The 14,219-nt window shown below is 41.8% G+C and overlaps 1 protein-coding gene across 1 annotated transcript; it reads left to right on the plus strand.

Moving 5' to 3' along the window:
• Positions 1–957: 957 nt before the first annotated feature.
• On the plus strand, positions 958–8,909 carry LOC143800713 (vomeronasal type-2 receptor 26-like). The gene is made up of 4 exons (XM_077281206.1): positions 958–1,069; positions 4,194–4,209; positions 4,528–5,249; positions 8,887–8,909. The coding sequence occupies exons 1-4, from the start codon at positions 958–960 to the stop codon at positions 8,907–8,909; spliced, it is 873 nt and encodes a 290-aa protein (XP_077137321.1).
• The last annotated feature ends 5,310 nt before the right edge of the window (positions 8,910–14,219 follow it).

Here is a 14,219-nt window from a genome sequence, read left to right on the forward strand (position 1 = left end):
GTCACATTGGTAGGAACAATAATGATAACATAAGGGTAATGAGAAATTTTGTGGGGGTGGGTTGTATTTCTGGGGGGTAAAAACCATGGGAGTCAGTGTCCTCCACGAGGACCATCAAGGAGCACTATCGAGTAGGGATTTTTCCTCATCCCGCTGTCTCTTCCCCTCCTCCTGAGCTCGGGGACTTGGTAGATTTGTTCTTTTGTTTCTGAGACTTTGGAGTCCCCACTAGACGCCAAGGAGTAGGGTTCAGCAAGGGACGATGTTGGTTGGCAGAGTGGAAAGTTTCAAGGTCAGGAAATATCTCCAGTTGAATATCCAGTGCTTTGCAAACTTCTCTGATGTCTGATGAAGATCTGGCTTGAAATTTTTTATCTCCAGCCGTTATGAAGATCCCGAATGGGAACAGCCATCGGAAATGGAATCCTTTTTGGATTAAAGCCTCTGTGAAAGGTTTTAGGAGTCTGCGTTTCTTAAGTGTTGTAGCTGATAGGTCTTGAAATAGACTGATTTGAGAGTCTTCATGTTTGATGTTTTGTGTTTCACGGGCTCTCCGGAGGATCAAGTCTTTTGTTCTGTAATCAAGAAAGCGGCATAGCACGTCCCGCGGGGGGTCACCTTGTTTAGGTTTGGGGCGTAAGGATCTGTGGACTCTGACAAGTTCTATTTCGGTAGGGTCACTGCCTAGTAGCAGAATTTTGAAGAGCTCTGTCGAGGCTTTGGTCAGAGCTTCAAATGCCACAGTTTCTGGGAGGCCTTTATTGCAAATGTTGTTTCTTTTTTCACGATTTTCGTGATCTTCTAGTGTAGACTGAATCATTTGGATTTGGTTTTCATGTTCACTGAGGCAACCAAGTCAATGTCAATGTAGTTTGGAAGTTTTCAACTGATTCAATTCTGTGACCCTGTTGTGTTATGTCTTGTTTTATCTCTGCTAGCTCTTTTCCTATAGGTTCCATGACTTTTGAGAGTATTCTTCTGATGAATGATCGGGTTACTAATTTATCCTTAGTAGCAGTCCCTCTGTCTGAGTCGCTTTCTAAGTCTGAGTCCATGTCTTCTTCCATTTGTGAGTCAATATGTTTTGGAGATTTAGTATGGTCTGGAAAGGCTATTTGTTTTTTCAGAAATTTGTCTACGTCTGCTTGAGTGATGGATTTTGTTGTTTTAGAAGATCCTTGTTTTTACTCCTTTTTTTTTTTGAAGAATGACTAGAGTTAAGAGTTGTCTATCACCCCCTGCTGACAGTCCGATGAATTAGAAGGTCATCGTTTGTATACCATGCATAAATGTTTTAGAGCAAAAATTCGGCCTGGACACTAGGTATCGCCATAGGGTCAGTAAAGAAAGATGGGTTCTTGCGGAGCACCTTCCGTGATATATTGGATTGAAGACTGGTACTCAGCGTGAACACTAGATGTCGCTATAGGAGTGTCATGTAGAGTACTTTCAAGTCTCAATATATAGGACTAGGAAACAGGAAAATCTGCTACTTAAGAGATTCCAATGACTAATTGATTAAAAGGTAATCTTTCACCATAGGCAATCAACAAGTTTAGCAGGTAGGTCAGTCCCTGACCTCAGGCAGCTACCAGCATCTCCAATAAAGGATGCTAGAATCAAACTTCACTGTTATCCAGGTGCTGGAGGGTTAACTCGACCCCAAAGACTAGCCCAGTGAGATTTATGCTGAAATAAATTGGTATGGGGCAGCAGTGGGTATGGGGCAGCAGTAGAGGAGGCACAAATAGTAAGCTGTGAAGGGGGAGTGGTCTCAGTGTGCATGCACCAAGCAGGGATTTCCCCCTGCTCTATGTGAGGAGATGAAGATGGCACCGGGTTTGGTGGGAAATCCCCAGGTCCGTCTCCCCACTCCCAGAGACGCGCTGAACCACTCGATCAGTCAGCTGGGTTAAGAAGAGTACAGAGCTCCACTACAGATGGAGGGCCCACTCAGTGATGTTGCTGACAGGTGCGTCTTGATTCTTTTTTAGGAGCCGCAGGCAAGTATAAACGGCTAGGGAGCAGCATCGAGCAACCAGCGCGTTGCAAAGCACTGCAGTGTGCACCGGGTTTTCAGGGGACGCCGATGCAGGTAAGCGCTGTGCCAGATGAGCGGTAAGCTGGAGAGGGGGAGTGTATCAGGAGAAGGGGAACTGGTACCTCCCTGAAGCTGCTTCAGCCCGCAGTGCTCTCAGTCTTTGAGTCATCCAAGATGGCGGCGTCTCTATCCCCTCTCCTTCTCTCCTCTGAGGTCCGTGTGTCCCATGCTGGGGTAGGGTGCTTCACTTGTCCTCTGGAGCTTCTGGGAGTGATGAAGCGAGTCCCCTCGCTATGTGGCAGGTCCCAAGATGGCGCCTCCTGACTTCTCTATATTCCTTCCGCGGACAAGCCGCAGGTCACTGAGGACCCAGAGTGCCTCCCGCAGCACACCGGAAACCTCTCCGTGGGTAGTGTGAATGGGTACAGTGTGCAGGTGAAGGATGTGGCTGAAAATAGAGCTGAGAAACTTGATTAAATTGAGCTCAGATCAGGAGCTCCTGTTGTGTGCGACTGTTCGGCAGTGCAGTCAGGCCACGCCCCCCGGGATAACTGTTTTTCAACCCTTGCACTTAGTACATGGGTATTACCAGTCTATGTAATAATGGGGAAAAAATGCTTTCTGAGGTTCTCTGCTATGTCTCTGCACAAGGGGTATTGGAGATCCTCCTTCTAATTTTTGACATCCCTTGCACTTAGTGCATACACTTTACCAGTGTTGGAGATCCACCCTTTAGTAATGGGAAAAAATATTTTCTGTGGATCCACTTTCTAGTTGAGGCAAACATTTCTGAAACCAAAAGAGTTGATGGGTTTTAATAGTGTATGATCCAGTGCCCTGTTGTGGGCTGTCAGTTGGTCAGTTGGACCAGAAGATTCTGGTCTCCTCCAAATAAGGCTGAGTAGAATTGAAATACTCCACTATATTCCCCAGCAGCATTGATGAAATAAAAGTCCATGATGATTTTACCGTTCTTATCTGCACTTTGTCTATGGGGAGCTGTGTGCGCAAATGTGCAAAAATGTTGCAAAAACACTGCATGTGAACAAAGACCATGTTTTGGATGAACTTTTTTCTCTTTTTTTTTGCCTTATATACAAGTCATTATCCTGGAAAGAATGTTTCATAACATTTTTTCCAGGTAAATCCATTTTAACTGCAGTTTTGTATATTTTATTTTTGATTCGTAAAAGTGGTGCAATACTCTGACAACATGGTTCCCAGCAGCGACCTGAGATTCAGAGATCCTTCCAGGGGTTTTCCCCATGCTGTTCTTATAAATTTCAGTGCAATTTTCATAATTTTCAACAATATTTAGACCCCCTCCAGACCTCTGGAAAGGAGGAGTTGCTTGAGTTTTCCTTTGACTGCCATTATACTCGTTACTCAGGTCGAGAACCTAAGGTTCATGATTTGCTTGACTTGAATGATTTCCTTGACTTGAGTAATGAGCACCCAACCAGGGTATTTTCAGCAGTCTATAATATGATGCTTGGTATCTTTTTATAAAATCACTGAGAATCAAAAGTGTTTAAATTGACAATGACATGCAAATATGAGGTAACATCACTTGAAATCAATTACTCTTGATCAATTTGCTCATCTCTAATAATGTCATCCAACTGCTCAGGAGATCAGAGACAAACTTCCTGTCTACATATTTGTGCATGTTCTGGACTGTTTGCCAAACTATGTATCATATCATAGAATAATAGAATCATAGAATGTTTGAGTTGGAAGCGACCTCCAGGGTATCATAAGTTTAGATTTAACAGGGGATGAATTAAATTAATTATTAAAAATGCTGATAGTGATTAAACAATGTGCTAAAAAAATTGGGAGTGCTTCTTTTCTATGTGTAAAAAATGTTATATTCTAATGCTTTCATTTTAAGAAAAAATTGAAATAAATTAATTCTTCATTTATAAAAAATCTTGGAAATCTCACACTTACAGTATTAATGCACTATGTTGTCAAGTAATATGCATTAGGACATAGTGATTTTTTTTTACCAAGAGCATTAATAATTATCAAGAGAATTATATGTTACCTGTATCTTTGCCATACGTTTTTTACAAAAAGATGTCCTATCCAGGCCAAAGGGACCAATATTTTCATCTCAAGTATAAACTATACATTTCTATATTTCCAGATTCTGTGGCTGTGAGGTATTGCACAAGTACAGAGCATCTCCAAGTCTGCACTTAGTGGCAAAAGTCCGATCCTTAAAGCGTTTCTCAAAAACTGTGCTTTTATAGATTTTTGTTTATTTATTTATTTTTTTATCTTTTTTAATCTTTTTTAGACAAGCAATCATGCATCAGGTGTCCAAGAGACCAGTGGCCAAATGACAACAATCAATGTGCACCAAAGGAGACAGAATTTTTATCATATAGTGATGACTCATTAACTCTTATTATATCTACAATTTCTATCTTTCTTTTTCTCAAAACCTCAGTTATTTTGGGCATCTTTACATTTTTTAGAGATACACCAGTCGTAAGGGCAACTAACCAAAGCTTGAGCTTCTGCTTACTTGTCTCCATTATGTTAAGCTTCCTTTGCATATTTTCTTTCCTTGGTCGTCCTACACATGTGACCTGTATGCTTCGTCAGACTTCATTTGGAATTATCTACTCAGTTGCTATCTCTTCTATTCTGGCTAAAACCATCATGGTCTACTCGGCCTTCAAAGCCACCAAGCCTGGAAGCAAATGTCGAAGATTTATTGGCGTAAAAATCACCAACTGCTTAGTGTTTGTTTGTTCATTTACCCAAGTTGTAATTTGTATTATCTGGTTATCTACTTCACCACCATTTCCAGAAAACAATTTTTACTTATATGTAAACAAAATCTTTCTCCAATGTAATGAAGGCTCAATAGTAGCATTTTCCCTTGTCCTTGGTTACATTGGTATTCTTGCTGCAGCGAGTTTCTTGGTTGCATTTCTGGCAAGAAATTTGCCAGATAGTTTCAATGAAGCTAAATACATCACTTTCAGCATGTTGGTTGTCTGCAGTGTCTGGGTGGCTTTTATTCCGGCATATTTAAGTGTAACTGGAAAAAGTTCAGTTCTTGTAGAAATGTTTGCTATATTGTCTTCAAATGTTGCCATTTTGGCCTGTATATTTTACCCTAAATGTTATATTATTATCCTGAGACCTGACTTAAATTCAAAGAACAATTTGATAAAAAAGCATAAATATGGTAGGTAAAGTAAAATCATATTAATCATGCTTACAATGTATAACACTGGGGAACAATTTGAAAAAAAATTTCTGTTGAGTTAGGTTTTTGAGCTGATTTATACTAAAATTGGCATGCTGATTCCAAAAATGTAGTCAGTTTTTTTCTAGCACGTCAAGTTTTTCCTCCACAACTTACCTGCCAGAGAAGCACAATTGCACTGATATCTGTAATAAGACTTGTTATCTGATTACAATTCGACAATTCGATATTATATATCCTTTGTAAAAAACATGATAGTGTTAAAAAACATATTTGTGATGCCTATTTCTTATATATTTCATTTTTTGTTCATATTTGTACTATTTAAAAAAAAACAACACTTTTTAGGTACAGTAGTTTACATATTTTTGAGAAGACAAAAATCCTATAGTTCAAAAACTTGATGTGATAGAGAAAAACTGAGATAATTTCTGGATTCAGCATCCAAAAATTAATTGAGAACAGTTGTCTGACCTAACTCTTAAAAAATTGTGTTCCCCAGTGTAATTTATTGATAAAATGATTTATTTTAAAATTTAGATATTTATTAGAATTATGTTATGTATAATCAGTAGTTTCTAATTGTAGAACAAGGAAAACATTCAAAAGAGCATATATTTGGTAGATCTTTAAGGTTATGTTATCTAGATCACATGAAGTCATTATTACCCTCTACTCCTCTTTGGTCACACCTCATCTGGAATACTGTGTCCAGTTTTGGGCACCACATTTTAAAAAAGATATCAACAAACTGGAGCAAGTTCAGAGAAAAGCGACCAGAATGGTGACCGGTCTGCAAACCATGCCCTATGAGGAACGATTGCAGGATTTAGGAATGTTTATCTTGCAAAAAAGAAGGCTGAGAGGAGACTTAATAGCTGCCTACAAATATCCCAAGGGCTGTCATTGTAGAAGGATCATGTTTATTCTCATTTGCACATGGAAAGACTGGAAGCAATGGGATAAAACTGAATGGAAGGAGACCCAGATTAGATATTAGAAATAGATATTATTATGGTGATCAATGAGTGGAACAGGCTGCCATGAGAGGTGGTGAGTTCTCCTTCCATGGAAGTTTTCAAACAGAGGCTGGACAGACATCTGTCTGGGATGATTTAGTGAATCCTGCTTTGAGCAGGGGGTTGGACCAGATGACCCTGGAGGTCGCTTCCAACTCTACCATTCTATGATTCTATAATTCTATGAATCAATGATTCTATGTGCAAATCAGAAGACTCTTCAGAAAAAGGCCACATATGTTTTTCCAGACACTTGTTATTTGTCTTCCTTTTGTTGTTTTTGCAGCAGCTTTGTAGCCAGATTTTCATTTTTTACCATTTAAAATAGTGGTGGTTTCGAAGAAGGAAACGCCAGAAGAGAAATCAGGAAACTTCTCCTGGACATTTTATGGCTTTCAAAGACTAAAGTGTAGAGTTGAGCATACTGCACCATTATCACTTACTGCCTTTCCTAACTCCAGATGCAGTGGAGACAGCCATTGCTCAAACTCGACATGGATAGCTGTAGTGTCCACAACTCGTGAGCTGTATGGCATATTAATTTAACCACTATGTGACTGTGGTTTTTCCTGGCTGTACAGTACAGAAGTAGGCAAGGCAAATTCTCTCTGCACTGTTGGAAAGAGTGTCTCATTAAAAGAGAGGTTGAGGGCACAGGTGGAGGGCCTACAGGAGGTGGAGGAGGCAGAAGCAGTGGAGGAAGTGCTAGACACCGAAGTTTGTCCGGCAAGCCTTTGGGGATTCCAAGATTTTCTGTCCAGTGAAAACTCAGCATCTAGTGTTTTTTAATTTAAACCATCGCTTGGTGTTTAGTGGTTTAGTTCTCTCTGTTCAATTGCCTACCTAGATAACTTACCGCTTCTACTCTATACCTGAATGAATTAGGACTAATCAGAAATTACACAGTTTAAGAAACTCCTCAAAAACACATCTGTTTAAGGCAGCCTATCTTGTTCCTTAATCAAAGTCCTTTATATACAGTATATAGCCCATTCGCTACTTCTTTGAACATAATTTGCCATCAAACTTCACCACACCCAAAAGTACTGCAAATATTGCCTGGTGACTACTTCATGCAACCTTTATCTACCCCCATTTCCTCAAGATGGCTGGGCCATCATTAAAAATAAGCACCTGTAACTTTGTGTCATCACCAACCTCATTTAGATTGTAAGTTCTTACAAGCAGGATCACCATTATTTTGCCTTTAATTATTTGATTATTATTAATTTTGTAACCTATGACTGTTTTATACGAACTGCTAACTTGTAAAGCTCCGCCAAATATGTTTGCACTATATAAATAAAGATTAATATTATCAGTAGATTGCAGATGGTGAAGTTCATTTTCTTAGCTTTGCCATGTGTAGGAAGAAACAATCTTTTACGTGACCACAACTGTGCGAGCAATGGCTGGCTGGTGTGCTGACAGTGGGCGGAGTAGGGTGAACACAACAAACTGCTGTACTGTGAGTGAGGTGCAGATGGGGATGTTATGGTGGATTGAGAAAGATGTGATGGGGCGTGGCTTGCAGCAAAAGGGACAGGACGCACATTCCTCAAGCTCCTCTGATAGCTTTTAAATCCACCAAATCTATCTGTTCGGCTGACCCATCCTCACATTTAGAGGACACCTACCACCTAAATATCAGCCTGGACATATTATTTGACCATCTTGGTCACAGAATTGGACCACAGACGCCGTAAAGATTGAGACCTACAAACGGGCCAGGATCCTGGAAGAGGTGCTCATAGCTCGCAATCTACTTGTGGACTCACCGCATTGTGTCTGCTTCCAAACAGACGCTCACGATGAGCAGGATAACAGCGTGGCCCACCCCTGAATCCGGGGAACCCGGAGGCACTGTCAGAGAGGTTCCAGAGCCTGGGAGAGGTGAGGAGACTAGAGGGGATCAAGCAGGCCGCGGATGCACCGGTGGGGTTTCCCGCCCTTCCTTTCATTTCCGGCAGCAGAGCCCAGTCTTGGCGTATCGGCCGCAGAGACGGCGCCTGGATAGGAGAGAATCAGAGGTGCTCAGCTGCATGCCGGGCGCTCCGGGGCTGCCTTCCTGTGGTGACTCCTTCCTTACTGGAGCATCTTCTTGAGCCGGTCCCTGCCGTGATAATCGACGGAGAGCCGACTGCAGAGGGGGAACCATCTGGTGGAGGTGAGCGGTGGAAGGGACGCTAACCGTTGGGTTGCATACCAGGACTTGGTGCCGTGCTAGTAGTGGTTAGTCGGTCGGTGTTGCAGTGATCTGGCTCTCCCTGATGGGCTGCTCCTTCACATTCAAGGAGCACATTCAGCTCTCCTTGGAGAGGAAAGCGTGCAGATTGAGGTCTGCTGAGCCACTTTACCAAGTCTCACTATACTCCTCTTAATTAAACAAACCTAAAGAGGTAACCAGGACGTTAACGGTTAACTTACATAAGGAGACACCATTTTTACCCTAAAGCACTAATACTGAAGCAACACATAAGAACTAAGCTTGCGAAGAGATCACTTAGTCCTCTTACCCCCTTTTCACCATAAAAGTCTCAGTATCATTGTCCCAATACCTTCTGCTACTGTGAAACTTCTTATTTCTCTAAACTCAGAAAACCTTGTTAAACATCCATAACAAGAGAATATATACTGCCTGACTGCAGTCACGTGGTCATGTACTGACACCTAATGGCCATATAAAGGAATTATTAATTCCTTTGTTTCTCCAGACCATTACAAAAGCCCTTTGAACTTTACAGCTGGTCTGCAACAATAGAACTGACAATTTTAACAACTCTGCTAGATGTTATAATTGCTCTGAATTGCTAATCAATAGGCTGACTGAGACCACTACCCCCCCTCCCTGTCTCTGAAATGCGACAGACCTTCCCTCTCAACGTTATCAGATAGACTGGAAATCTGACATGGAGAACTAGCCTCTCTGTCTTGTGGGCCGGGAGAGACTACTAAAGCTACTTAATAAGAGACATTCCGAAGCCTACTCAATTAGCCATGGGGAAAACAGGGGTTAAACCCTCACAGGGGACCACAAAACCCTCTAAATCAATAACTCAAGCTGATGTGGATAAATTCCTAAAAAAGCAATCTGATATATCTGAGTCTACTAAATTCCCAAGACACATAGACTCACAAATAGAAGAAGACTCAGACTCAGATATTGAAAGTGATTCTGACTTAGGAGGGAACACTAAACACAATCTAGTGACCCGCTCATTCATAAAGAGAATACTATCAAAGGGGTTAGAGCCAATAGGAAAAGAACTAGCCGAGATAAAACAGGACCTATCACAACAAGGCCACAGGTTGGAAACAGTTGAGAACACTCAGACATCAATGTCACAACATACCAATATCTTACTAAACTGCCTCAAGGATCACGAATCACAGATCCAAACGATTCAATCTACACTGGAAGACCACGAAAATCGTGAACGTAGAAATAATATCCGCATAAAGGGGCTCCCAGAATCAGTGGCATTTGAGGCTATATCCAAGACTGCATTAGAGATCTTTGGTAAAATTCTAACAACTGAAGACCCCAAGGAAATTGAAATTGTCAGAGTGCATAGGTCACTCCGTCCAAAGTCCAAACAGGGAGAACCTCCTCGGGATGTAATATGCAGATTCCTCGACTACCGAATTAAGGATCTCATTCTTCGTCGAGCGCGTGAATCACAGGACATCACATATGAAGACTCACAAATAAGACTTTTCCAAGACCTATCGGCTACAACGTTGAAAAAACGAAGGATCCTGAAACGCTTCACGTATGCCCTGACAATAAAAGGTCATCGCTTCCGCTGGTTATTTCCCTTTGGAATCTTAATCACAGCAGGAGATAAAAAGCTTCAAGCCAGAATATCTTTGGAGGTCAAGGATCTGTGCAAAGTTTTAAATATCACCTTAGATTCATACCCAGATCTGTGGTGAAACTTATAAAATTCATCCTCACCCACAATTACTTTGAATTTGACAAGAAGATCTATCTACAGGAGACTGGCACAGCAATGGGAAGTAAAATGGCCCCACAGTATGCAAATCATTTCATGGCCAAGCTTGAAAGTGACTTTTTGTCCTCATGTCCCACCAGGCCTCTGGCGTACTACCACTACATTGATGACATTTTAATCATCTGGACGGAGTCTGAGCCACAGCTAAAGATGTTCCATGAACAGTTTAATCAATTTCATCCTACCATCAACTTGACACTCAACTACTCCTGCACTGAAATTAACTTTTTGGACACCATCATTAAGCTGCAGAACAATAAAATAGAGACATCCCTGTATCAGAAGCCAATCGACAATCCAACATACCTTAAATGGGACAGTTTCCATCCAAAACACATAAAAAACTCTATTGTCTACAGCCAAGCCATCAGATACAATCGTATATGTTCCAACCCAATGGATAGGGATGAACACCTTGGTCGCCTCAGAAAGACCTTTTTGAATCAGGGCTACCATCCAAGAACAATTGAAAACCAGATTACAAGAGCCACTAGAATATCAAGGAATCACCTGCTACATTACAAAGCTAAAGAAGAAAATAACCGGGTGCCTCTAGTAGTTACCTACAATCCAAATCTGGAGTTGCTAAGGGGAGCTGCACGGAAATTACAACCTTTACTGAAAAAAGATTCCCTCTTACAATCCATTTTTCCTGACCCCCCACTACTGTGTTTTAGGCAGCCCCCAAACCTAAGAAGCATCATTGTCAAGAGCTCCCTGTCCTCTCCAACAGCTGTAGGAACCTTTCCTTGCAACCAGAAAGAATGTAAAACCTGTCCATTTATGACCACGAACAAGATAAAGATCCCCAATTCACATCAGGACTACAAGATCCCAGGTACTTTAATGTTGTGAAATTGGATTTTGGGCTCCCCCGGTGGCCACTGGTGGAATTGAACTTGTGTGCATCATCCCCTCTGTTCACCTGTTCCCATCAGGATGTGGGAGTCGCTATTTAACCTTGCTCCTTTGTCACTTCCATGCCGGTCAACATTGTAATCAGAAGCCTTTCTGTGCATGTTCCTGCTTCTAGACAACTCCCAGCTAAGTCGGACTTTTGTCCTTGTTTGTTTTTTGCATTTTGTTCCAGTTCACAGCTGCAGTTTCGTTTCTGTGTCTGGAAAGCTCTTGTGATCTGAAATTGCCACTCTGATGTTATGAGTTAATACTAGAGTCTTAAAGTAATTTCAGGATGGTATTTTGATAGGGTTTTCAGCTGACCATGAAAGTGCCCTTTCTGTCTTCCTGCTATCTAGTAAGCGGACCTCGATTTTGCTAAACCTATTTTCATACTACGTTTGTCATTTTCATCTAAAATCACCGCCAATATATGTGGGGGCCTCTGTCTGCCTTTCGGGGAAATTTCTCTAGAGGTGAGCCAGGACTGTATTTTCCTCTGCCTGGATTAGTTAGTCCTCCGGCTGGCGCTGAGCGTCTAGGGATAAAACGTAGGCACGCTACCCGGCTACTGTTAGTTGTGCGGCAGGTTTAGTTCATGGTCAGTTTATGTTTCCATCCTTCCAAGAGCTAGTTCATATGTATGCTGGGCTATGTTCTCTTGCCATTGAGAACCATAACAGTTTGACCGGCCCCCAAAGGGTTAAATTAATTGGCAGAGAAAGGAGAGAAAAAAGAAGTCTGCTGAAAATTTTTTTTTTTTTTTTTTCCTTCAGTTCTGAGTGTGCTTTCAATTGTATCACTTGCAAGTCTGCCTATATTGCAGCCTTCCTCTCTCTCTCTCCTTCTAATCCTGGAATGGCTCTGTGTTCACCTGTTTAAAATGGATATTCAGAGTTTAGCTGCAGGTTTGAATAATCTCACCACGAAAGTTCAAAATTTACAAGATTTTGTTGTTCATGTTCCTATATCTGAACCTAGAATTCCTTTGCCTGAATTTTTCTCGGGGAATAGATCTTGCTTTCAAAATTTCAAAAATAATTGCAAGTTGTTTTTGTCCCTGAAATCTCGCTCTGCTGGAGATCCTGCACAGCAGGTCAGGATTGTGATTTCCTTGCTCCGGGGCGACCCTCAAGATTGGGCTTTTGCATTGGCTCCAGGGGATCCTGCGTTGCTCAATGTGGATGCGTTTTTTCTGGCCTTGGGGTTGCTTTATGAGGAACCTCATTTAGAGCTTCAGGCGGAAAAAGCCTTGATGTCCCTATCTCAGGGGCAAGATGAAGTTGAAATATACTGCCAAAAATTCCGTAAATGGTCTGTGCTTACTCAGTGGAATGAGTGCGCCCTGGCGGCGAATTTCAGAGAGGGTCTCTCTGATGCCATTAAGGATGTTATGGTGGGGTTCCCTGTGCCTGCGGGTCTGAATGAGTCCATGACAATGGCTATCCAGATCGATAGACGTCTGCGGGAGCGCAAACCTGTGCACCATTTGGCGGTGTCTACTGAGAAGACGCCAGAGAATATGCAATGTGATAGAATTCTGTCCAGAAGCGAACGGCAGAATTTTAGACGAAAAAATGGGTTGTGCTTTTATTGTGGTGATTCAACTCATGTTATATCAGCATGCTCTAAGCGCACTAAGAAGCTTGATAAGTCAGTTTCAATTGGCACTTTTCAGTCTAAGTTTATTCTATCTGTGACCCTGATTTGTTCTTTATCATCTATTACCGCGGACGCCTATGTCGACTCTGGCGCCGCTTTGAGTCTTATGGATTGGTCCTTTGCCAAACGCTGTGGGTATGATTTAGAGCCTCTTGAAACTCCTATACCTCTGAAGGGGATTGACTTCACCCCATTGGCTAGTAATAAACCACAATACTGGACACAAGTAACTATGCAAATTAATCCGGATCATCAGGAGATTATTCGCTTTCTTGTGCTGTATAATCTACATGATGTGTTGGTGCTTGGATTGCCATGGCTGCAATCTCATAACCCAGTCCTCGACTGGAAAGCTATGTCTGTGTTAAGCTGGGGATGTAAGGGGATGCATGGGGACGTACCTTTGGTTTCCATTTCATCATCTATTCCCTCTGAGATTCCTGAATTCTTGTCTGACTATCGTGACGTTTTTGAAGAACCTAAGCTTGGTTCATTACCTCCGCACCGGGAGTGCGATTGTGCCATAGATTTGATTCCGGGTAGTAAATACCCTAAGGGTCGTTTATTTAATCTGTCTGTGCCTGAACATGCTGCTATGCGAGAATATATAAAGGAGTCCTTGGAAAAGGGACATATTCGTCCTTCGTCATCTCCCTTAGGAGCCGGTTTTTTCTTTGTGTCTAAGAAAGATGGCTCTTTGAGGCCGTGTATTGATTATCGGCTTTTGAATAAAATCACGGTTAAATATCAATATCCGTTGCCACTGCTGACTGATTTGTTTGCTCGCATAAAGGGGGCCAAGTGGTTCTCTAAGATAGATCTCCGTGGGGCGTATAATTTGGTGCGAATTAAGCAGGGGGATGAGTGGAAAACCGCATTTAATACGCCCGAGGGCCACTTTGAGTATTTGGTGATGCCTTTTGGCCTTTCAAATGCCCCTTCAGTCTTTCAGTCCTTTATGCATGACATTTTCCGTGATTATTTGGATAAATTTATGATTGTGTATCTGGATGATATTCTGATTTTTTCGGATGACTGGGACTCTCATGTCCAGCAGGTCAGGAGGGTTTTTCAGGTTTTGCGGTCTAATTCCTTGTGTGTGAAGGGTTCTAAGTGCGTTTTTGGGGTTCAAAAGATTTCCTTCTTGGGATATATTTTTTCCCCCTCTTCCATCGAGATGGATCCTGTCAAGGTTCAGGCTATTTGTGATTGGACGCAACCCTCTTCTCTTAAGAGTCTTCAGAAATTTTTGGGCTTTGCTAACTTTTATCGTCGATTTATTGCTGGTTTTTCTGATGTTGTTAAACCATTGACTGATTTGACTAAGAAGGGTGCTGATGTTGCTGATTGGTCCC

Source organism: Ranitomeya variabilis, chromosome 1 (genome assembly GCF_051348905.1).
Source record: "Ranitomeya variabilis isolate aRanVar5 chromosome 1, aRanVar5.hap1, whole genome shotgun sequence".
NCBI lineage: Eukaryota > Metazoa > Chordata > Amphibia > Anura > Dendrobatidae > Ranitomeya > Ranitomeya variabilis.